At 32.2% G+C, this 26,477-nt stretch overlaps 2 protein-coding genes across 14 annotated transcripts in view; one reads left to right on the forward strand and one right to left on the reverse strand.

The window, feature by feature from the left end:
• Positions 1-26,477, reverse strand: part of LOC129803840 (MOXD1 homolog 1) — a 45,099-nt gene that overhangs the window by 12,649 nt on the left and 5,973 nt on the right. The window contains exons 2-3 of the mRNA XM_055850653.1: positions 8,694-8,846; positions 3,120-3,290 (exon numbers count right to left, since the gene is read on the reverse strand). Of these exons, the coding sequence (XP_055706628.1) occupies positions 3,120-3,290; positions 8,694-8,846 (324 nt within the window). The remainder of the gene's footprint in view (positions 1-3,119; positions 3,291-8,693; positions 8,847-26,477) is intronic.
• On the forward strand, positions 5,571-9,097 carry LOC129803820 (DNA replication inhibitor plutonium). 13 transcript variants are annotated; one of them, XR_008751900.1, is made up of 5 exons: positions 5,576-5,756; positions 5,822-6,016; positions 6,078-6,278; positions 8,346-8,553; positions 8,637-9,097. XR_008751900.1 is itself a non-coding variant. In XM_055850625.1 (4 exons), exons 1-4 carry the CDS (start codon positions 5,750-5,752, stop codon positions 8,489-8,491), a joined length of 600 nt encoding a protein of 199 aa, XP_055706600.1. In that variant the 5' UTR covers positions 5,571-5,749; the 3' UTR covers positions 8,492-9,097. The 13 variants fall into 13 exon arrangements, 8 of the variants coding, with proteins under 8 accessions (XP_055706600.1, XP_055706602.1, XP_055706603.1 ...); XR_008751901.1 differs by having other exon boundaries at positions 5,825-6,016; XR_008751903.1 differs by having other exon boundaries at positions 5,577-5,751; positions 5,825-6,016.

Here is a 26,477-nt window from a genome sequence, read left to right on the forward strand (position 1 = left end):
GTTATTGAAGAGATAACTGAGACCCATGTTCATAAAAATAATTAATTTCGTGACGCTTCTCGTTTGAATTCTGTAATTGATTTTATAAAACTGCATCAAAATGAAACTTTTTATAATATTTTATTTTCAACAATTTCTGAATTATTGCTCTTATCTATAGAAGTAACATAATTGAATTAAATTACCAGTAGTTTTATGAATATTATAAGGCATTTAGCGTTGAATAAATTCTAAGACGGTTCTGACAATTTTCATTTGAGTTCCGAAAATGCGTGAGGGGCAGTTTCATCCAAGCACTCGGAGAAATTTCCAGTGTCTAAGAATTTACTTTTTTAATCAAAATTAACTTAAAATGATCATTGAAAACGTTTTGTAACTGTTTTTGTCCATAAAGTTCGAGATTATGGGAAGTAGTATTTCCTAAAAGTTCATAAAAAAAATTTTAAAAAAATCTTAAAAATGATGAATTTAATTGTTATAATATCTTTTCAGAATGTTTCCAACAAGATATTGTAAATTTTTTTAGTATTATAAAAATTCAAGACTTTAAAATACTATTATAAAACTGTTATACTAAAAAGAACATGTTCTAAGGCGATATAATGATCCAACAATGTACAGAATTAGCTCAGCACTACAAAAGACATTTCTTTCGTATAAAAATTTAAAGAAAATTGCTCAATTATTGAGAAATAGGCTTTGAAATCTTTGGCGATATTTTATTTTCTCTGTATGATTAATTAGTGTTAAAATTCTGTTATAAAGTTCTTATTCGATTATATTTTTATGTTTTAGAGTCTTAGAAGACTTCAAAATAGTAATTTTAATTAATTCTGGTATCGCAAGTTTTCTATAAACACGTTTTATCTTGCTCAAAAGTTCCCTCATATTTATCTTGAAATTTCCCTGCAATGGGGGACTTTCACACATTCTGCTTTTCAAGTGAAATGAATTTCTCCACAATGGGCTAATGAAATTAAAGGATTATTGTTATTATTTTTATTAACCCTAGACCCAACTGTAATTCAAAGAATATACAACGTTTTACTTCAGTTTATCATCTTTTTGCAAAATGGTCTCAAAATCCATTTTGCAATTTAGGAGTGAAACTGCCCCACCCTCCCCTATCGCAGATCTAAAGGATCTAAAGTCGAAATTAGACGAAAGATATTTAAAGTAATTAATTTAGTTTAGACTAGAAAAGCCCTGACATTCAATACAGAGACTTGACCTTAGCTCTGAAAAATTTGACCATTTGTAGTTCTTTTTTGTACTTTCTTACGAATTTAATATAATATATCTCCAAAACAAATCTAGCAAATATAAAACATAATGAAATGTTACCCCCTGATTTAGTAAGTCCTAATGGTACCAAAACAAAAACTTAGCAGTGCTCTTGGACACTTTTGAATTGGGGCAGATTTGAAATTAGAATCTTTATTATAACATTAATAAAATTGAATTTTATAATTTAGCTCAACAAACCAATTGCTAAGCTAAATTACATCAAGATAAGGCTCAATTTCATTTAAAAATAGATAATTTTCAAAACTGCTTCGATTCGAAAGTGCACCACTTTTCCTTAGAACAAGATAATTTTCTGCTACGTTTTTTCTGAGTACCAATATTTTTTTGTGATAGTTACAATAGTAGGGGAAAGCCCGCTACCTTCAGACGACTCAAGCTTTGGACACCTCAATTTTTTTTCTGTGTTATTAAATGATTTGATTTCGATCAGTTAATCATTTGGAAATAAAATAAATGGATAAAATCATTAAAAAAAAAAAACTTATTGAAAAAAGGCTGCAGCAGAATGGTAAGTATTTTGATAAAATGGTAACTAAAAAATTCAAAAATGGTAAGTAAAAAATGCAAATTTGCTAAGTAAAAAATCAAAAATTGTAAGTAAAAACTCAAAATTTGTAAGTTAAACTTCAAAATTGGTAAGTAAAACATCAAAATTGGTAAGTAAAATATAAAAATTGGTAAGCAAAATACAAAAATTGGTAAGTAAAAAATCAAAATTGGTAAGTTAAAATTCAAAATTGGTAAGTAAAAAAAAGAAATTGGTAAGTAAAAATTCAAAATTGGTAAGTAAAATATTGAAAAACGGTAAGTAAAAAAATCTAAAATGGTAAGTACAAAAATCGGAAATGGTAAGTAAAAAAATCGAATTTGGTAAGTACAAAAATTTGATTTTTTTACTTACCAAATTCGATTTTTTTACTTACCATTTTTGATTATTTTACTTACTAATTTTGAATTTTTACTTACCAGTTTTGATATTATACTTACCAAACTTTCAATTTTACTTACCATTCACAACATTTTACTTACCAAACTTAATCTTTTACTTACCAAAATTGATTTTTTTACTTACCAATTTTGCTATTTTACTTACCAAGTGAATATTTTACTTACCGTTTTTACCAAAATACTTACCAATTTTGTTTTAGCCTTGAAAAAATAATTGTTCGAAGCTTGAGTCGTCCGAAGTTTAGTGCGCTTTCTCCTAATTTGCTAATGCAATTAATATTAATTATTCCACCGAAATCTTAACCAATTGTGAACCCCTCAAATCCAAAAACAAGCATAAAATAAATGTGACAACTTGCTCCAAGGGAGATACAAAAAAAAATACAATATTCTTGGATGATTTCTCGTGTGACAAATGAATCATGAATACAGGTGACATCTCAATTTTATTTTCAGTTGGTACACCTCCTAGCAACATTGTGAAAATATGCGTGCAAAAAAAATTAAGTGATTCACCTCTTCAGTGACTCTTATTGAGATGAGATGACGATGTGGAAAAAGCTCAAATCAGCGCTATATAGGAATTTCCATTACAATGGCATTAGGTTATCTTTCGGCAAGGGGTGTGCATAAATTTTACCCTTCAACATCTTACTTACGCCCACATTACATACCCATCAACCCACTATGTGGATTGAACTAAAGGAAAAAAACGTGTCTGGAGAATTCTTCAGAGCCATGTCAATTTGCCTAAATTTGAATTTAAAGTAAACACAAATATTCAGCACCTTGAGCTCGGTAGCACTTGTGTGGATAATTTAATTCACAGATGCTACATAAACTTTAGTGAACAAATCACTTACATTTTTCACTGTAACATCCCACTGCCTTAGATCCTTGATGGTGGTCGGCTTTCTAAATTGCGGTCCAGTCAAGTGCAATGATTTGGCACCTCGATTATGGCCATGACCTCGTAGATCCCCATGTATGGGATCTTCATCTCCAAAAGCCCATAAAACCTTCAGAGTGTTGCCCTGAAAGAATAGAAAAGAACTTTTATTCGTAGTTTCTTTTATGTTTCAGCTGCACTCTAACCCCCAGGAATTTCAAACCCAAACTTTCCCTGAAAAAAAGCACAAAATCTCCAGAAACACTCAAACTCAAGGAAAGTGTAGAAAAGCCAATGAAATCTCATCACGTCATTCTCATGTGCGTGAGCTTTTATCTACTCTTCAGACAATTTTTCAAAGTGGAGCTTTGCGCTGAGATGGTAAAATTACAGCAACTTACATTTGGAGTACTTGCTCTAATTGAAGTTGTACACAAAATTGTAGAAAGAAATTTGAGTGATGGATTTGTGTAGAGCAATCGAGATTTAATTCTCCATTTGCTCCCCTTTGCGGTTTCACGAGATAAAATTAATTTTTAATTGCTTCTGCAAATAATTGCTCAAGATGGATAGTGTAGAGCTGAATAAAATATTAATTAACTTTAAAGATTACACTTTTTCTCTCATTAAAGTGTCATTTAATATTTCAGTAATTATATTAAAAAATAATAAAATTACAAATAGGGTAAGTATACCAAATTTCGGCATAGTTGCATGTAAGCACCGAAGTCCTAAGTTTGAAATGCAATATTTTTAATTCATATTGATATTTTTTGTTACTTCCTTTTCGGGATGGTTGTGTGGAACCTTGAAGACTAGTTTATCATCTTTGTTTTCTTAAAATCACTTCCTAAAATATTGAAAAATTAATAATAATATGGACATTGCTTTGGGTAGTATTTCGGCCACTTTGTGTGAAATTTCGGCCACCTTTTTTCTGACCACATTTTGTGACGGAACGGATAGAAAATTTCAAAACGTCAAACGGAACGAGTTTAATATTTAATTTAATACGTTTATATGGCTCACAAGCCCTGAGATCTTCCGTGTAATTTGTCCTAAACACCTGAAGAGTAGCATCTCAAATTTACGCGCAGATTCCCGTAGCAATTTGCACTTCCTGAACTCTTCCAATGACTTTTTCACATCATTTTTTTCATAGAAGCGATGGTTTTTTTCTCTGGACATTGTAGAATTCAGAAATTGAAAAAAAAAACATAAAATGAATAAGAAATTTAGGAAAGCAAAAGATGTGGTCGAAATAGGCAACACTACCTCACTGTAGAGACGCTCACAAAGTATATACTTTTTTACGCGAAATACAGGATCCAGCTGGGAAATTTTACCCGAAATTTAAAGATTGATTCACTATTAACATAAACAGAAACAATCTTTAATGAAAACTAATCAATTTTCATGAAAAACACCGAAGGAAAACCTTTTGCACTTCACCACAAATCGTAAGACTGCTAGAGACACAATCGATCTGTCACATTTTTTGTAAGACTCTTTCCACATTGAGTTTTTACAACGCAATTTAAATTCAAATTACACCTAAAATTTAACTCTCTTTGTGTTAATACATCCTAAAATGAATAAATATTTGAAAGAAAAATGAATTCATTGACTATTCGAAGATTACATACATAATTTTAATTAATTTATTTGCATGGCCGAAATTACACTCAAAGTGGCCGAAATTAGAAGCTGGCCGAAATTTGGCACACTTACCCTATATAGAATATTGTTTAATAACTGTCATTTTCCTTTTGCTAAAGATCAAATGCAATTAATGTCAACTGTATCAAATAATATGCAAATATATTTTTTTTAAATAATATTCTTTTTAAATACTTTATCAGTGAAATTTTCAATATTCGGTATACTTTGAGATATAGAGGTTTCCTCTCGGCAAACAAATCTTATATTTAAAAGTTCAATTCTGAAACGAAGTTTCATCCCTCTCATTTATCCCTTAAACTGCTCAACGATAGTTCCTATCAATTCTCAACTTTGGGAAATGTGGTGATAGAAAATGTGAACTTTAAATTGCGTTGAAATTCCCTCAATTGTATTCGAGAACACGCAATCATTTCCAACTTTATCATTGTTCTATTTTGCGGATTATTGAGAAAACTTTGTACAAGGAAACCTCAAAGACTTTTATATCTCAGCATCAGGATGAATGATTAAATGAATTATATGTAATTTTTTATGTTGTAAATCATCCCTTTTGTTGAGTACTGGTTAAAATTAAAAAGAAAAGAAGAATTTATGAGTTTTGGAATGGAAAAGAAAAAAAAACACTTGAGTATCATTTGATCACTTTTATATGGATTCTTCCTGAGAACAAATATCAAATAGTATTAAATTGCACAAAAGATGACGACAATGGAACGGTTTTATTGATTTCCCGCTTCTCGGACAAATGGACTCTCTCTCTCGATGGAGAACCATAGAACCGTACATTAATCTCTAATCAACGCCAGAGTGTCGTCAGTGTCTTCCGTGTGTGTTGTCTCAATTCTAGTGCGTGATTGTTCTATGTTTTACCGTGAAATTTGTTTGATTTTACGTCTTATAGCATAAGTGCCATCCGTGACAATGTCAGGTGGAAAAGCATGACAAAAAAAAGAAGTTGTTATTCCTACCAAAGAACATTTGAATTATCTCTAGCAGAAATCTTCAAATGTATCCTGAGAGATGACCACTCAATGTTGCAGCACCTCCTGACGAATTCCCACATCTGGGTCGATATTATGGACGAAAATGGGAATACGCCATTGATGATGGCTTGCAGAATGGGATTTGTGAAATGCGTTCGGAGACTCATCTCAAATGGAGCTGATGTTCTCCATGTCAATCGCATCGGTAATGTTTTAAAGTACATTTTCACCCTCTATAAACCAAATGTGATGTTTTTCCATGCTAGGAATCAATGCATTGACACTAGCTTCGCTCTCTGGATCTATCGAAATTATGGATATCCTGCTAAAAGTGTCACCCATTGAACAGTTCATCCAGAGGACCATCATATCACCCCTGAGTGCCGCGATATTTGCCGGACATTTAGAGGCCGTTCAATACCTTCTTCAACTGCATAAACCTCTCTATGATACCATCACGAGAGAAGGTAAGGATTTTCAGCTCATTGACAATTTACTAGCTGCAAGCTCTCTAAAAGGTCAAGATAACTAACCCTAACCCCCGTACTCTAAAATAAAAAAAAACTTAAAGATTTAAATTAAATATTTATTGTCAAAATAAGTGTTTTTTATCCTGTTAAATTTGCGCTTCATATTTATTGTAATTTTATCTCAAAATTTTCCGGTTTTTAGACTTAAAAGCTTCTCACAATAAGCTTTAAAATAGAAGAAAACTTAAGGTGTTAAATGGGTCACGCAGACTAAAAAAAATCATATTTTCTTTACATTTTTTTACATAACAAAAAAAATAAGCTTTAAGATTATAAGAACGGTATTTAAGCTATGTTTTGTGACTTCTTTTGTTCAAAAAATTAAAAAATCAGACGTTGGAACTTGAGTTTTGGAGACCTTTTTGATGAAACTTACTTTACGATAGGTAAGATTACTTAGAGTAAATTCGTATGACATCAAAAAATCAAATATTTCTTGTTAGCTGATGAGTTAAACCAGTTAACCCTTTAAGGACGATTGGAACACCGGTGTCCCAAAAAAATTTCCTGACTACTCAAAGTTATTTTTTTCTTATGTCTGTACATTATTGTAAGGTAGAAGGTTGAAGGAATCTAGAATATTTTTTGCAAGTCTCTAGCTATTTGATATGTAGTAAATATTTAAGCTAAAAAATGGCGAATTTTTAAATTCTCAATCTCAAATTCATAATTGATTTTATTTATTTTTTATACTTCTAATATTTTTTAAGCAAAACCCTTTTGGCAATAAAAACTACAATACTAATACATAATATTTTTCATTAAAGCGAAAAATATAATTCATTGGTATTCTCAGAAAAATTACTTAAATTTTTGGGCTATTTTTGTTCCTCTCGTTCATAGAAGCACAAAATACACCAAATCAGACTCTGTTGGACTTTCCGAGGTTAGGCGTAAGACTTATCATTGATTATGTTTCTCAGTTTAATTTTTATTGTTGATTTTCAGTCCGTAAAAAGTATCTCGTCGTTAAAGGGTTAAACTCGTACTTGAACGCTGGATTAAAAAAAAATTATATTTTTTGGGAGAATTCTATATAAAAAAATACAAATACAATATGTTAAATAAATTTATTAGAAGTGAAAATATAAGACAATATTTACGTGGATAAGTTGCGGCAATTATTTCATAATGCTTTCATACAATTATATTTGCTTGTGTTAATTAAATGAAATCATTATCCCAACTAATATTGGTCACTAATTCCTTTTAGTTCTCACAACCAATGTAAGTAGATGGGCCTATATTTTCATAAAGTTATGACTACTTTTCCAATAGTAAAGAGTGGTTTTTATTTTAGTATTGCGTTGAAGCTCTTTCGAATTTTAAGCAACTAACAAGAAATATGCATCACAATGAATGCTATATAGTAACCACAACTAATATGATATAGTTATTACAGCCAATAAGATGGGTATCAACCCCATTTATTTAGTAATTGGAACTAATATGTTATAGTACCCATTACTATTTTGATTTAGTTGTGATAACTAAATGAAAAGGATACTTTAACTAACTGTGGTCAACTATTTCATTTAGTTACCCAAACTAAATATATAGTTGGGTCTATATTTACTATATTTTATAGTTCTAATAACTGCATATGAGCTTGTACGAACTAAGTTTTTCTAAGAGTGTACTCTAAGTAATTTTATGAACTGTCCATACCTTTTGAAGGTTTTATACGGTCTGATTAAAATTGAATATTAACGTAAAAGTAGAATTAAACCACAATTTTTACGGGTATAAGAGGAAGCTAAAAATTTCACTATCCATTGTACTTCTTGTCTAATGTAGTAATCATTCAATATATTTCCATTCTTCCATAAATATAAAAAGAATATTGTATGAAAGCTTTAGAAAGACTGTCAAGAAGTTTTCACTTGCATTCACTGCAACTTGTTTAAAGTCCGTTAATTAATCTCTATTTTATGAGAAAAGGAAACTATTCGATTCTCATCTGCAGACTTAAAATAGTTAAAATATATGAAAACTCCTTTTCAGGGAATTCTCCTTTAATGCTGTCGATCATGTTTGAGCGCCCGGAGATAGCCAGGCTGTTCTGGAACGAACCAGCACATTTCAAAAATGACCTCGGAATGACTGCTCTTGATATTCTTGAATATAGAGCAAAGTTTATGGAACACTAAGATTTTCTAAAAGCTTCTAATCCCTAAGAAGGAAGTAGTCGTATCCTGGATAACGCGTCAATGTAAGATGGAAGTCTCCTATTTAATGCACTTTTCTCATTAATCTCCAGGATGATGTCCCACAATATCATGTCAATTTTCATAGACTTCGAAAGTGAAGTTAATTGAATGGAATGAGGAAAGATTGCAGAGAGATACTTACACCAAGTGGTAAATCGTGTGGATCGCATGTCTCCAAGCTTCGGCGAAATTGAATCTGAGTGTGGGTGGCATTCTGAGAGCCCTCCTCGACCACATAGTTCTGAGTGTCATCCTGAATTGGAGCGCTATTTCCATTGGATGGTCCGTGACAATCCTGCAAAGTGAACCACAAACAATCACTAAGATTTACTCACAGATTAAGATCAAATTAATCAATTTGCACTTTATTTGATTCTATCCTCAAATCACATTTCCCTGTAAATCTCCTGCATAATCTCAAATTGACAAAGTTACGAAATTTGTATATATTTCAGGGTTATTTAGTAAGCTCTTGAACTAATTTATAAGCGACTTTTATGTTACTGGATTAAATTGTGAATAAAGTTTTCTGAAATAAAAAATAAATTACTCTTTCACTTATACGCTCTAGCTAGAGTCTCTACCTAGAGTATAATGTTGTACTACAAAATTTAAATCACTTTTCTCTCTCACTATAAGTTTAAGCTACTAATTGCCAGTCGATAAGAAAATCTGCGATTTTTTTCTTAGATTATGTTTTTAAATAGGCAATTAAATAAATACCCAAGTAGCACGACGTGGCATAACTCTAATTTGGATATCCTAACGACCGCCACAGAAAGACCCAAATACGACTAAAGACAACTTAATAATTTTATTTATTTAATCAATTGAGTTCCAGTGCTCTGTTGGGTCCTAGAAGCTCCCCTCTTCGCAAGAAAATGAATGACTTACATTTTTCACGAAAAAAATCAAAAAATATTTTCCGATTTTTAGATATTGTAAAGTTGGTCGTAAAAGTATCCAAAAGCTGTACATTTGATGACTCCAGCGAACTCCAAATTTGAAATTTAAAAGAACAGTCGCGATCGTAGCGGCGATTAGTCAAAATTTAGCCTCTTTTCATTTTTCAATAGAGGGAGACGCTATGGATAGAGTTTTTGTCGTCGCTGAGGAAACCCAGCTATACCGTCCCAGTCTGGGTTGAAATAGAAGCTAAACGTAATCTTTTTCATTCTATAATTTTATGATTCTTATAATAGCCACGAAACGTTAAGAAATAAAGAAAAAAATAAAATTCGGAGAAATGAAGAAATTAATGTAAATTTTCAAAATTATGTAATTTTAAATCTCTTAACGACAATTTGATTTAATATTGTTCAATTTTATTATAATAAAAACTATTGAATATTATGAAGCCAAATTTATACCAGCTTAAAATTATAATACAAAAAATTCTTGAACGCTGCTTTGAAGAATTAGTAAACCAAGAAATTATTGAGAATTATCGATATTTTATTTGATATTTCAAGTAATGATCAGGAGCTTGCTTGAGGCTTTGTAACTCCGCAACAACCTCTGGAACTCTAAACCCGGGAAATCTTGAATTAAACTTGAAAACTAATGGAAATAAGAAAATTTTTAGAAGTTAGAGCCTGTGTCACTGTCAATTTAATTGGTTTAATGGTGGACTTAAAATGGTTTGAAATAAATTATCATGTTTTAAGCATTTCATTTTAATTTTGCTGTGCTATCACATTAGGTTTTATTCACATTTTTTTTTTAAATTGAATTGAGCACTACAATTTCTAAAATTATTTGAAATTTACTAGAGCTCAGAAGCATTTTGAGAGAAATTTGGTCAATTCAAATGGTGCGCGGGAATTTTGCATGTGAATGACTCTGGAAATATGTGTATCAAATAGTCAACCCATTCAGTCAATATACTAGAAATAATTGAAATAGAATGTTCATATTTTGCAAATAACTCCCTATAAAATAATAGATAATTTTTTTTGAAAAGAAACTTTTTTTATCTGTTATGGACGCACGGGAACCCTCTATTAAACTTTGACGGTCACTGAATTTAAATACTTTACATTCATTTATTAAAAACTCCATTGATTTGGATAGAACAACTATCCAAGAAAACAAATTGGCAAGCAGAATTCAAATCCGGAAAGAGGATGAAGACTAATTTTGACAAATTCGACGGGATGTAAAATTTTCCATCCTCCATTTTGAGCAAGAACTTTGCATGACTTCACGCAGTCAGAAGAGAACAATAAAATGCATTTCCACCCCTGTGTGGTTATGTTTTTCTTTTTCAAGTAAATATTGGACTAAATTAACTAAAATTCTATTAACGATGTTCTCTAGAATATAATTTTTGCCAGAAATAAATCATTCAAAATGTCTCAATTTGCGTATAATGAACGTGGCTATGGTAAGAATGGATTAAAAAGCCTCTTATAAATTAATTAATAACTTATAACTAATTATTTATTATTAATTAAATTATTAACTTGTAAATTAATTAGTAACTTATATTGCACTTTGATTTTGAACTGATTTTGCGTTCAATAAATGGAATGCTCATCACTTTGGCAAACCGTAACTATTTATCTAAAATTTTCTAAAGTTCTCATTTTATCATTTTAAGAGGATTGTCGGTAATTTAAATATTTTCAACTTTGTCCTAATGAAAAACTCTATCGGTTTAGTAGAATCGGAGCTATATTTTTTTAACTCCAAAAAACAAGGTGAAACGATTTTATTTAAGATTATATGCGCCAAACTACAATAAAATAAGCATTTTTATAAATTAATAAACCTAGAAAAAATTGCACAATCTACAATATTACAGTAATTACTTTTTTAATCAAATGCAATATCTGCAAAAAAAATTAAAGGTCTGAGCAAATATGTTTAGGGTCCCGTGATGGCGTCATTTTATGCCACGTGGGGAATGCATGAAAAAAATCTGAAAAATTCTCGTGAATTAGTATAGATTTTAAAGAAAATTCATCAAAAATCCCTTAATATGATTTTTTTTGTAAATTGAGAATATTCTTTTATTTTAGGAAATAAAGATGCGCTTCAAGATTTATTTAAATAAAATATTTTAAAAATAATAAATTTTATAATCGGACCGTATTTTATTGTTAATTTACGCAATTCTCTATCGGTAACAATGTGTCGCATAATTATTTATAATAATAATCGACATTGAAAATCGGATTAAACATGTTAATAAATACAGTAGACTCTCGCTTATCCGTGGACTCTTTTTCCGGGTGACATAAAAAAATCCGTGAGACAGTTGAATTTTAAAAATTTTGTTGACATATTTTCCCCGTTTTGGGTTTTTTTGTTAAAGCAAATGTGCTCTATATACTGTTAATTCTTTCTCATTGTAACTTTTTTGGACAGTACGCATGTTTAGAGAGAATGTCGATTCAGTCAGATCAGAATTCACTCCATAAATTTGCAATGTAAACAAAAAAATCGTTAGATTTCAAACAATTTGATGTGTATCACTCTCAAAATCCGTGTGACATTTCGGTCCCGTTCCACGGATAAGCGAGAGTCTACTGTAGATGCAAACGCAAACTTGAGAATTGTTAAAGTTCCTTTTCTTCATTTCATAGAATTGATGAGGGGAAAAATGTTGGAGAAAAAGAAAGAGAAAACATGTGGTTAAAATGGGACGTTCGTGTGGCTCCATCTATCGATAGTCATAAAGCGCCATCTCTTATTGATGTTTGGAACTTTTAGCCAAATCGCTTGAGTCGTGAGTTGGTCGTCAGCATATCCAAAATTGAGCCGCTACGACCCGAAATTGGTCGTCATATTTTTCCCAATTGTAATGTCGTACGACCACTTTCTGACATAGTTTTTGTACTACATCACGTACTACAGACGACCAAAATTGTATTACATTACGACTCATCTGTGCTACTTGGGTAGTAATAATAAAGAACAGCTAATAATAATCTATAAATAAATCACCATTTCGATGCGCAGTTTTCAGTCATTGAAGATTTCTCAAGCACACGCCGGAAGCTCTAATCTAAATTGTCTGGACGAGGGACGAGCTGGATTGCAATTAAATTGATTTGAAATCCAACACGAGGGTTAATGGTGGAGAGATTAATTGATAAATAGTCTTCACGATGACTTTACCACACCTAATGCAAAATGATAGGGTTGAAATGGAAATTTTCCGTGATCGGAGGAAAATACCACAGTGATCTCAACAAGTTAGCAAATGAATTGAACTAGCTATGAGGCCATTAGGAGCATAGGAGAAAATTGCTAAGTATTTAGTTACAAAATAATGATAATTGTGTATGTGTTAGACAATGTATTACATTTCTGGGTCAAACATCCTTTTGCGAACTGATTCCACAACCCCTTTCTGTAAATTGCCTGTTTGCTACAAAATACAATTTGGTACAAGAGGGTGAGATTGGAATGAATCTGTTTGATTATACCTCTTATTAGACAGCATCGATTTCCTAAGCACATTCTTCAATTTCACTACAACACAATTAGTCAAACAATCTGTTGCAATTGGCATCTACTTCAATTAATATATCCTCCTAGAGAATTTTCCTTCGGATTTTACCTTTGCTATTCATCGCATCTTATCTATCTGCTATTCATTTTCTTGTTTTAACCCAAAAGGAAATATAGTTATAGATTTTTTTTTGATAGTTCCGCATAATTCCAATCGCCACCCCATTGCAAAAATACACAGTTCTGAAAAAATATTATATAATTCATTGGAATCGATTCGAATATTGGATTCATTCGAAATGTCCAAGGGGGAGATATTAGGGTAGGGAGTGGTGTACAGGTGAAAATTAAGTGCTTGGAAGTCTTTGGAAGTGGGAGTATTCAAATATAATTTTTTTTTGCCTAATTACGAATTTTTCAGACTACGTTAGTTTTAGTTGAGATTTTTAATTCGAGCGACAGTATAATTTGAAATGGAGCAAATACGCTAAAATTTATTATAGCTTAATTTGTGTCGTAATTTTTCCCAGGAAAATATTCAGTTGAACAATAATTTTCCTTAATTTTTGCAGGAATTAAAAATTCATGTAGTGGCTCGCAAATAATGACATAGCATTGCAGTTGACTTTCAATAAATTTGATATAATTTTTTTTTCTAATTTATCGTATTCATGGGACTTTTTCGCGAATGTCGTTAAGCTGTATCCCCTACCATTTTTTGTTTACCTGTTTGCATTTACTGGAAAGGTTTTAGTGTATTATATCTCTTCGATGCCAAAAGTATTCTTCAAAAAGTAGATTTGTGTTTTTGAGGACTATTACAAAATGAGGAACGAAAAGGTGCATTTGTAATATGTAATGCTAGACTAATTTTGGGAAGGTCTAAGTGATGTACTTCCATTAAAGGAACATTTTGTGGGTTTATTTAGATTTCGTCCTTGATCTAAGGATTATTGAGAAGTGGCTTTGAAAATTTAGTAATAGGGATTTATTCTTTTAAATATCAATTTCATTTTAAAGGGTCTCTAATATTGATGCCAATATTGTGAGAATCCTAGTAGAAGATAATTTGTGGATAGCAATTGAAGAAACTGTGAAAATGTCGGAAAACAATAATTAGATCGTATTTCGCTATGTAGAAAGGCTTGGATGTGTTTAAAAGCTCGGCACGTAGGTGCCACATTCTTTCACTCAAAGGAAAAAGCATAACTTTATGATTGTGGCCATTTTTCTCCTGATATGTTGCGATAAAAAAATCTTGTTTGCGGATCGATTGGCGACAGGTGATGAGGAATTGATCTAATACAACAATAGCGAAAAAGATCCTGGGAAAAATAGCCAAGCTTGTTGCAAAAGTTGATTAGCAATCATCTAAAATTTTTCCCAAGAGTGCAAAATGTTTTAATTTTAAAGGATTTTGAAGCCAGAGAGAGAATCAAGCTCAATAAAATGTAAAGATACGTCTGAAGTGCTGAATTAGTTGTTGCTCTCGTACTTTTGAACTCTTACAGACTTTCCAGCAGTTTCAATAATTACAAACGACAATACGTATTTTTCCAAAAGTAGCTTCACAGTTTCTTAGGAAAATTCAAAATATGTTGATACCCCTTCGTAAAATGCAGATAATATTAAAATATTGAAAGTAATGCAAGAATATTTGGCGCAAGAAATTCAAAATATAAGCAAAATTAAAAAAAAAAATATGTGTAAAAATAAATTTCTTGAGATTTTTTTTAGAATTTCCTTAATTAGATTTTTCATCACAATAAATAAAGTATTAATTTCTAAGTATAAGAAGTGCATGATGTGCAAGAAGTGCTGGAAGTATTGCATTATTATCGAGAGTGTTGCAAAGTTCTGGAAGTGCGAAGGTCTCTTCCATAAAAATCGTGGAAGTGTCTGGAAGTGGTGTACACATTTTCACCCAAATATCTCCCCCTTGGAAATGTCTTGAAATCCTGAGTAAATCTGAATTAAATCCAAACATTAATAAATGATAACACAGAAAAAAAATGTTTTGTAAAAATGTTCGTATATGTTTGTTAATTCCTATGAAGGAGTTGCGAAATGCTCGTGAATTGTATAACCCACAAACATGTTCGTAAAAGTTTGTAGTTTTTTACAAGCATTGTTCGTAAGATAATCACTTGACAAGCATTTTTTGTACTTTTACAAACAATTATTCGTAAACGTTCGTAAACACACAAAAAAATTGTTCGTAAAATTTTGTCATTTGTTCGTAAATGTTTGTTTTCCTGTCGAACATATTACGAACATTTACGAATAAATGACAAAATTGTACGAACATTTTTTGTGTGTTTATGAACATTTATGAACAAATGTTTGTAAAAGTGCAAAAAAAGCTCGTTAAATGATCATGTTACGCACAATGTTTGTGAAAAAAGTACAAACGTTCACAAACTTGTTTGTGGGTTATACGATTCACGAGCATTTCGTAACTCCCTCATAGGAATTCACAAACATTTACGAATATTTTTACAAAATATTTTTTTCTGTGAAATTGAATTTTTATTGAATAAATTATATACATTGAATAAAAATAAATTTGTTTATTCATTCAAATTCGTAATTAAATTAGCATCCACTTGTCAATGCCAGAAAATACCAGGTAAGAATAGCTAAACTCTGATTTAAAATAAATTATTGCTCTATTTTAATCCTCAAAATAGCAATAACATCTTAGAAGGAATATAATCCGAATTTATTTCCAGACGAACGAAATAAATATGCAATCTTTACTAAAGCTCTCTCAGGTAAATTCCATGGGAACTTGAGCAAAAGTTGTAGAAGAAACTTCTGAGGATATTGCCAGAAAGGTGATAACATGGGGATGTTTTCTATCCTGTCATCGACTTTCACCTTGGGAATCTTAAATGGGAAAAATTGAGTGGTGTAGGCACAAAAAAAAGCCCCATCATGTTCCTTGTTTGTAATCTCATTGGCCTCATAAAATAATTTTCTTAGGCACTTTTTCTGTTCATAACTACATATATATAATAATACATATGTATATTTGCCTTGTATGCGGCCAACCAGTTATAAGGGAAGTATATGAGGTGATGTAGAGCATGATGCTGAGGCAAAACACAAGAGACACGTGAAAATTTGCCAAAATAGCAATTGATATTAAGAGGACATGAAGGAAGGAGGAAAAGAGCAGCAAATTGAGTTGTTTCATCCCTTGGGGCATGTTATAAAACGACAAGAATTGAAACATAGGTCTCATGTGCATGAGTTAACTTCGAGTTTTCCCTATGAATGTTGGGATAAAAGAATTCTAGTCAAAAATCACTAAATCATCCTCATATCCACAGAAACGCTCAACAGTGCTCAACATACAAAAGATCTTTTTGGATGCTGCAGAGACAGACACAGGAGATATTGAAGACACACCAACTGAATGTATATTTAGTGAGGTAGCTAAATGGGATAATTTACAACCCAAAAGCATTTGCCAGAGAAAATCCCTTGGCAAATGTGTCTTCATGGTGGCTGGAGAAAAGCTTCTTCCCCCCTTCCCATGTCATTCATCTGCCACACGCATCTTATTAAATTCTACCTTAACTTTCACCCGTTGACTTTAATTACAACAATTTGCTCAATTTTGTAAACCACATATTTTACAGAAGTCATTTCGACATGAGTTACAACATCTCAAGATTTGAAAGCCTGAAACTACGCCTCTCCGTAATACGGAATTTCATAAACATTTATTGAAATTTCCACCAAACATCTCATTTTGCACCCATTCCATTCAAATATAGAATCCACAGTGGAAAATCCAAATTGAGGTGAATACAAATGAGGGATCGTCTCTGCTTTCAAAGCTTCAAACGCGCGAAAAAGGATCTGAGGCATGTCAATTACCCATTATCGTAACCAATCATTATAATAAAATGTACATTTTCATTACACTCGATTTTTTGACGGTGATTCTAATATATATGTGAAATTTTGCTCCCAAATTTCACGTAAATCACATAAATCTGAAACCTTTGAGATTAATGAATGTGTTAAATTAAAGGTACTTTGTAGGGGAAAGTGACCATGCTTGATACGATCCAAACTTGATAATAACTATTTTTTTCCTATGTTATTCAATAGTTATGACTCATCGCAATATCAGTTTCAGTTTCAGTTTATTCATTAGTTAAACTAAGAGTTACACCAGCTTAGTCTATAGACTGTTTAGCTGGACTTTTTGCAAACAATGAAAGTTTAAAGTAAAGATTATTTAAGCAAAAATTCATGTGTAAATCGAGCTAATCAAATTTTTCAAGCTATCATCGGTGCAAGTACGCAAGAAAGAACCCGTCAATTTCACTTTGCGTAAAATGTGACAAATGTGAGTGGAGACGGTTTATTATCATTGGAGCTAGGTAATTAATTGACCTTTTGAACGCCTCTGTGGTGGGTCTCGGTACAATAAGGATTTCATTTCTCCTCAGGCCGCGTGAATTCTCCATTAATAAGTGAGAGTGCACATTTTTCCTGATGAACATATAAGAGATTCTCTGAACATATAAATGACGTACAGGAAGGATAGTCCATCTGAGAAACAGCGGCGCAGTATGGTCCCTCCATCCAGCAAAGGACATAGATCGAATCACAGCCTTTTGGGCCACAAACAGATGCTTCAAGTGGGTCTCATAGGTACCTCCCCAGAACACTATGCCATAGCTTAGTCGGGATTGGCCCAATGCGAAGTAGACAGATCTGAGGAGCTCGGGAGAGCAAGAGTTCCTGAGACTGTAGATCTGCCTCAGAACCACCCGCATACCGCCCCACACCCTGTCAATATGCACATTCCACTTCAAGGAGCTATCTATCACTAGTCCCAGGTATTTGAAACTCTCAACTCGTTCAATGGCCACGCAGGTTGCGTTGCAAGATCCGGGCGATAAGAGGCACCCATTCGAATGGCACATATATTGGGCTTGGGCTGTATTTACTGATCTTTTGCCAAACTCCATTATTATATATTTCAATAGCTGGTCCTAAGCCTCACATTTCCTAAAAAAAAATAGGATCCCAGCTCTTTTTTCCTAGTTTCAGGAAGCAAAAATGAAAAATAGGCCCAAAACTATAATTTCGATACATGATATTTCATAAGTATTTCTTAATTAATGTCGCTGTTCACGAAAACTACTATCATAGGCACATAGAGGGGTCATCAGTATTAATATTTATGTAAAAATATTTTTACTCGGTGGACACTGTTTTTGTGGGTGGTAACAAATTCATAAATTCTACCTGTGTCCATCCTATATTCTAAGAAGGATCCATGAATGATAATTTTAATATTGCAACTATATCATTAGATGTGATTATTTCATAATTACACATATTGCAATCCGCCAATTTTGTCGACAATTGACATAATCTTCAACCCTGTTGCCTGAATTTTAAGGTTGCAGAATGACATTTTCATGGACTCAAAGTGAAAAAATGGTTTTCGCTAGCGCCTTAATGTCATAAAAACATGGCTTAGAAAAATTACATAAAAGTGATTTTAAAACTAATAACCACTCATATAGACGATTTAAGCAGATAGATTAGAGTTCCGTCTAAATATTAATGTGAAATTTTTTGTATTCGGTGAATTTTTTGCAGTGAAAATGGGCCTCCGAATTGTCGAATCAATTTTTATACAGGAAGGCCCCGGACCCAACTTGTATAAAAATCGCCACTGAATTTCCATTTTCTTCTTGAGGATAATCTAAGGATTTCCAGGAACTATTTGAGGTGGGATTAAGAACCTAATAAGTGAGACATTTTTTTATCATAGTGCAAGAATCGCTTCGGTTTGTGTGTTAATCAGAAAATAATCATAAATCTTGGACATCATTTTACAGTATCAAGCATGGGCACTTTCCCCTACATGTGCTGCATTTGAGATTAAAACACTTCCAATATAAGATGTAATTAATGATTATTTCGTCGATATCACGTGAAAATAAGCACTATTCGCTAGATTAGCATCTTTTACACTTCTTTAGATGAGCAAATTTATTTATTTACTTATTATATTTTTTAATTTATTGAATTGGGGGATTTGGGCAACAAGATGTTGAATTTTTACTATTTTTAATAAGGATACTTCGTAGATAAGTACCATCAGGGGCGCAGGAACGAAATTTGCTCACGGGGGGGGGGGGGGGGCAAAATTTTTTTTTACTTTTCAAATTTTTGAAAATATACTCATCCTTAATGTCCTCTACACACTAGAGATATTTATGTTCATATTAAAAAGTTTTTCCTACACAATCGTAGGGAATTTGCTCCAATATTGACATAAATTTCTCTAGTGAATAGAGGCCATAAGGGGGAGTGTAAATTAGAAGATCAAAAGTTGGTCTATATTTTTTATTGTTTAAATCTATAGATAAACTATCTTAGAATATACCATATAAATATTTCAGAAGCTTATTCGAAGTAACCAAATGAGCGCCGAACAGATTAGCATGTGCTCGAAAATTTGAAGCGTATTTTCTCCACTTCTCATTTTTAAAATTTTGTCGAATTTGCGGGAAAGATAAAAAAAAAACTTATAGACCAAATTAAATGAATAAAGGCTTATTCTCTTCAGCAATAAATTGTCTTCTAGTTGAACTAAAAGAATTGTTGAAAACTTATTTTTATTTTTTTTTAGAGCATGTGAAAGTCAAAATTTTATCCCAAAAAGCTTTTTTTCAAGAACCTTGAAAAAAAGTTCCGATTTAACGATTTTCTTCGGGTTTTCTTATTTTAACTATGAAATACACTAATGGAAATTAATTTTTTTCTCAGATAAAAATTACGAACTGCAAATTATCCTGAAATAAGGGAGTAGTGCGATGAGGCGCTCAAGAAAAATTCAAGAATATTGACCGTTCTCTTCTCCTTCAAAGAGAAAATCCGAAAACTAGCTAAGTTTTGGCCTTCTAATTGACACTCACCCATTAATTCACAATGCATTAGGGGGGGGAGTCTAAATTAGGACACCAAAAATTAATAGTTTCCTTTTTATGATTTTACGCGATTTTTCATATGAAAAGGACACGATCAAGTCTTTATTTTTTTCGAAAAAAAAAATTACAAAATGGCTGTCTAAAGTACTTCACTAGAGCGTTTTGTCGCAGTACTCCCTAATTAAAGTGAAATGTGTATCTGATAATTCTTATATGAAGAAAATTTAAAATAATTTTCGATTTTCATAAGTTTTTTTTTCATATTTAAACCAAGAAAAACTAGAAAAAATCTTGAAATCACGTGCTTCAAAATTTTTTATGTTTGCTCAAGTGCTCTTTGGCTTTCGTCTCTGTATTTTCGAAAATACAATAATTTTTATTAGACATAAGTTTTCAAAAATCGTTTTTAATAAAAACAGCGAAACCAAGAGGCTTCACAAATATTTAAGGGTTGATCCTAGTTTCAAATTGCAAAAATGTGTTTTTCTTGATTTTTTATTGTACTACTCAAAGTTAAAATCTATTGAAGAATATTGTATAGAGTTTTGATTTACATTTAAAAAATATATATCAAATTTTTTTTAAGAGTAAATAGATGCAGAAATTATGATATTATGATAAATTATGATAAAAATTAAATGTTATCAAAATTTTTACTAGATATGAACTGAAATATTGAATAAAAATTATCATTTGTATAACTTTTTAATTATTTAAAAAAAATAATTTTCATTCAAAAATTTTGTCTTGAAATAGTAAAACAATATCCTTTTTTTACTTTAACGTTTAATAAATATTTCTTTGAATGGTTTTGAAAGAAAATCGATCAGCCAAGAAACTGTTTCTTAAGGTATATATACACTGGCAGTAATTTATGTCAAAAATTGTTTTATTTTAAGAAATTGACGGTATTTCCTCCAGGAAGAAATGTACAAAAAATCTGTTAAGAGATCAGCTTTCGACAAAAATTGCTCCCTATGAACTCTAAACATTTCTTGCCTTCAAAAAATGCGTTTTTAAAGGTAAGTGCCTGGAGTGCTGTAGATAAAAACGTAAAAGTTTTATCAAAAATGCGATTTTTGACGAAAATTGCTCACAATAATGTGTAGAGGCCTTTACATTTAAAAGGAATCTCAGTACGGCCATTAATGTGTAAGGTTCCCGTCTTAAATATTTATTGTTTTTCCTCAGTATTTGGGAGATATTTTAATTTTATAGATTGATGATTTTGGTATATATTTTTGTGGACGTTTTTGGTTTTTAAAAGATTTTCAACACAGGATACTGGTCAAAATAGGCCTAAAGGCCTAAAAGGGGGCAGGTAAGGGGGGAAACAAAAAAAATTAAAAGGAATCTTTAACTTCTTCTTAATTTATCACAAAAATGTGGAAATATTTTACCGAGTTTTGATTTTGGAGAAGAACAATGGACAATTTTAGCTAATTTTGAAACAATGATTAGATTTCTCAGGGGGGGGGGGGCAGAGGCAGGTTAGGGGGGGGGCAATGTACCCCTGCCCCTCCCCGTTGTTATGCCCCTGAGTACCATTATAAAAAAATAAACATTAATATATATGAACAATTTAAAAAAAAAATGATAGTCAATTCTTGCAAGAATTGTTCTATAACGAGAGTTGTTTTAGAATTCATAAATATAAACAGTATCATCTTTACAAATTGAAAGATAAAGTTTCTGGCACATTTGTGAATTCGCTTGGAAAATTTAATTACTTTACCATAATATATCCTTTTCTCTAGACCACTGACAGCGTGATACACTCATTTGCATGTGAGTAGCACAAATTTAATGTTACAGTAAATCCTCATGTTACTCTTCTATATGGATGATGGAATAATAAAGCTCATATTCATCGCTAAAACAATTCTGTCACTATTCCTATTCTATCATTCATCCACAGAAAGTTTTCTTAAGCTTTTTTTTTTTTGTCTTTCACCACCATGACCCCCCACCCGTGTTATCCAATCCATTTTCTTAGTGTCATATTACCATGCTCTCCAGCCACCCACCAAATCCACCCATTCACTCGCGACTCATGAAACACGATGAATTGTCTCATCTGCAGCTGCCACATGCGTCACGTTTTTCACAGTGGGATTCCGACCTAAAGAGGCTCAGAAAGGATGAGTCTTCCTTCATCCTGAAGAAGAAAACGAGCCTTTTTGGTGAAAGAAAACAAAGTTGTTTCTCTGTCTTCCAACAATAACTCCAGCAATTGTGGCAGGAAATTAAATGGCCAAATAATTAAGCAGGAAAATCCTCGTTAAAAAGCTTCAGAAACTTCCAGGACATTTCTCTCTAAAGGTCTAACTAAAGGTTAAATTTTCTATTTATCTGAACACGTTGTTTTTGGGGAGAGTATTCTGATGTGGAGTAATTTTGGCCATGAACTAATTCGGTCACTGGATTTTCAGACAGATTAGAAAGAAAATTAATTGAGAATTGTAACTTTTGCTTTGAACTGCCCCATCCCACCCTCTCCAATTCAAATGTTGTAATCATTAAAATTCCTCAATGACATGGATATTCGAGTACTAAACTTTAAGCAATTTCTCCTGGTTGAGATATTGAGAAAATCTCCACCGTGTCCCATGGACATTAATGACTAAAAGAAGAGAAAAGCAATATCCCAGCCCAAGGGAGTCATATTCTCTCATTAGATGCTAAAATATGATCGGAAATAGCAGTGTGCAGTATCGCAGGGATATTCTCAAATTTCCACACTTTTCTGCACACGATGGGAAATGCTGTGGTTTAGCAGACAGTAAAATCTATCGTGAGCTTGGAAAATCATCGTATCAATTTTCCAATTTCAGAATATCATTGTAAAGGATTATTGATAGTAATCTATAGTTCGACCAGCGGACTTTCTTTGACACTCAAATAAATTGCATTGAGATTGATTGCATGTAATCTTCGGAAAAATTCTGTTTGATGGATTTAGAGAACATTTGAAGCATTTTAACAGATGGATGGTGTGAAGGGGTACTTAAAAAGGGGTTTATGCTTTAATCACAAATTCTATGATCCTAATTTTCATCATGCTTAGCGCCATACAACAGGGCAGGAGTTTCCTTTCCTTTTACTTAATGTGCAAGAAATTGTTTGTCCTTTAAGGCAGAAATACAAATTTTTAATAACAAAGCAGATGTACATTTGCTTCGTTCAAAAATTCACTAAATAAATAAACAGAGCGCGAGCAACCATTAAACCTACATGCAAAACAAAGAAGTTTTCACAAAATTGTACGTCATGATACTGGATTTTCTGTCCCATGTTGGTTATATTTCAAATAGTATGGCAGATGCATGAGAATTGTGAACAAATAGCACTTCGATGGAAAAAGAGCATAAAGCTGAATTTAACGTCGGTAGAGCAGATGGTAGAGCACGTGTAGAGCAACAAATTGCCTTTGGAAATTCTTCTAATAAATTACACCAAACTCTCTGGAAACAGCATGAATAAAAGAAATATTGGGCGAAAATTGCTGAATGGTATTTCTCTCTTGCGACAACCCCAAAATTGGTGATCAGGAAATCATCAACAACTGACCCTTTTACCTTCAGGTGTGTTCAATGTCACTTAAGTTCACAAAGGTGGGGTATTCTTACCCTTAACATCACTCTCTGCACCACTATATAGATATTATTTAAGAGGTCATACAATAAATGATAAAAGGAAACACTGGGAGATAAAATTCCCAAAGTGACCATAATACTCACAGGATTTTAAGTTTCTTGTTTGTGTCTTCGCCTTTTATAGTATATTATTTGCTGACAGCCAAATTAAACCAAATGGTAAAATATTTAAAAAAAACATCTTAAGTACTTTAGATGTAAGATGTAAGATATAAATCATTATTTGTGTAATAAGAATTATATTTACTGCAAGGATAATTAATTTTCTACTTGGGATGTACTAGTAGCAGAATTTGAAAAAAAGAGGTTCTCCTGAAAAATTTCCATTTTGAAATAAAATAGTATGAAATGGAAAACTCAATATAGCCTCTTAGTTAGTACTTGATTAAAACAGGAAAAGAATAATACTGACTCTGAAAGAGTTTTATTATTTCTGTGCGAAATATTGCAGTTTTTTGTAAGTTTATTTTTCTAGCTGAGAATTAACAGATACTCCCGTAACATTGTGATCAACAAAGCGTATTTTCTGCAATTTCTCCCTCGATACCACCAACTCTCCTGGCCACTTCTATTGTCAATCATCTCATTTAAACCCTCTTTTTATTAACAATGTCTTGCACAAATATCCGCAAATTGTTAAAAGGATTCCCAGTATGAGATAACAAAAGACATCCTTTTCTTGTGAAGAATGGAAAGCAAAAGGAGGATAGGCAATGAAATATCCAAAAGTAGTTGATCAATGTATTTGGAATCTACAAAATTGGTTGGAATTTTTATTCTCCGTCTCTCATCCTCTGGCCAGTTGAGCCACCACTATAACAGAAAGGCTATCCTCAAACTTACATGGTTGAAATTCTCAGTAATCTTCGATGAGTTCTTTTGTAGCGAAATTCCAGTGAGACTCAATTTAAGCCACAAACCATGAAAATCCTCCATTTACTCTGTAACATTGCTAACAAAACGAAGATATAAAGGAGACCTATACCTTGGATTGGCTAACCAGAATTTGTGCTATCTAGTTAAAATTGCCTTTTGCATTCTGAACATCAATCTTCCACTTTGGCAGAACGAGGAAAAATTTTCAGATTGTATTTTAATTAATGAATATTTTTATACCTTCCCTTCGCGAATAAATGTTTTGCACAAATAATTTTTTTCACAGTGGCACACGAAAAGCAGTCATTTGCATTCGTGGCAGGTGATTCACTTGGAAGATCATGGCATTGAATTTATAAAGAGCTCTCCACCTCGTATTGTCCAGAATGTATATAGTGGGAAAAGAAACAACGTGGAAAGTGTTTAATTTGATGGTTGGAATTACGCCAAGAAAAAAGAGATTTCAGAAGTGTCAGGATAGCATTTTAAGTTTATTTCTTCGTACCATTTCAGAACTCAAACTGCTCAAAATTCCATGCAGATACACATTTTCACCGATAAATCGCATGAACGATCGATTTACCTCGTGGGATTATTTTTACATAGGGAACACTCGGGCACCACCGAATAGGGATAGCTCCGAACAATGCAGTTATTTTGTTAGAAATTAGACTTAAGATGACGATACCTATATGAATTCATAGGTATACTATAGGAATTCTTGTCCACTGAAGAAACGTTGTACACAGCTTAGGTAAGAAATAAAAATCTTTTTATATGAAATAACAAGATTTCGCAAGTGTGATCATTTAGATTTTTATATGAAAGTAAAGAATTAAATTTTAATCAAAATATTACTCCATCTTACCCAAGAAGCAAAATAGCTGCCTTATAGAACCAAGTATTAGACAAGTCTTTTAGTGCACTTTTAAAAGACTTAGAGTGAGAATTTTCTGTTGAAATTCCTATAGAAGCTCTTAACATCCTTAAGAGTGCGCCACTTTACTTATAGTAATCTCAGTGATGGAACCAAGAGTGTTATAAGCAAATAAAAAGATTTTTGGTTCTATAATGCCTTACTTAGAGAATTCTACAAGATTATATTAAGAAAAAAAATTGCTTCTTGGGTATATATTTTAAAATAATATTACTGTACTTATGTGAGATTAAAATAACCGTGGTCTATGAAAGCGGACACAATAGCACAACTGGTGGTGGTGGCCCAACAAGGATTCTCTCCCAACAAGGTTTGCACTCTCAACTTAAGTTCAACTGATCGTCTACAAGAGCGTTATGCCCAAGGAGGGCATGAGTGCTCCATGTCCATAGTCTCCCATCAACTCATCGATCCTCATCGAAAATTTTGTCGGTATTACACCGATTTTTCGATTTAATTTTACTGTACTTTTACGGGTTTCTCGATGAACTGTTGACAAGAAATGCGAAGTGCGCGTGAAAACCGCGAGAGGCGTTAGTTGCTCTTGACATTTCGAGCTGAAAAGGTGCATTCTGTGTTGCTCCGTGTTTTCCACTAATTTTCATGGTAAGTTTTCCATTTTCATTCAAATAAACTAGTGGAATATGTTAGTCAAAGATTCTAGATGTGTTACATAAAGCTTTTTTTTATTGTGTAGTTGTTTTCTTCCTCAATTTCGCGAGAAAAAAATACTTTGTGCAATTTTCGAGTGCTCGCCATCTTTAATTTTTCACTTGTCAATTTATTTTCTCGGGAATTTCACGATATTTCTGTGATTTAATAATTCCCTAATGCATTATTTATATAAATAGAGTTATTGTGTATTCATCTAGACAAGTTTTAGATATTTTATTTCCTAATTTATATTTAATTTAGGACATTTTGTACACTTCCAGAAAATCATCATCAAAGCCCGGAAAAAAGGTGGAAGGTGTTTCCAGGAGGGTCTTATCTGTCACTTCAAGGGACTCACGGAGCAAGCCCCA

The sequence above is a fragment of the Phlebotomus papatasi genome, chromosome 2 (genome assembly GCF_024763615.1).
Source record: "Phlebotomus papatasi isolate M1 chromosome 2, Ppap_2.1, whole genome shotgun sequence".
Classification (NCBI taxonomy): domain Eukaryota; kingdom Metazoa; phylum Arthropoda; class Insecta; order Diptera; family Psychodidae; genus Phlebotomus; species Phlebotomus papatasi.

Bases quoted from the DNA above. Each gene is read 5' to 3' on its own strand.
- LOC129803820 (XM_055850624.1), top strand. From the start codon at position 5,767: ATGACAAAAAAAAGAAGTTGTTATTCCTACCAAAGAACATTTGAATTA. The intron at 6,017-6,077 runs GTAATGTTTTAA...TTTCCATGCTAG, and splicing joins TCTCCATGTCAATCGCATCG to GAATCAATGCATTGACACTA. The intron at 6,330-8,345 runs GTCAAGATAACT...ACTCCTTTTCAG, and splicing joins AGCTGCAAGCTCTCTAAAAG to GGAATTCTCCTTTAATGCTG.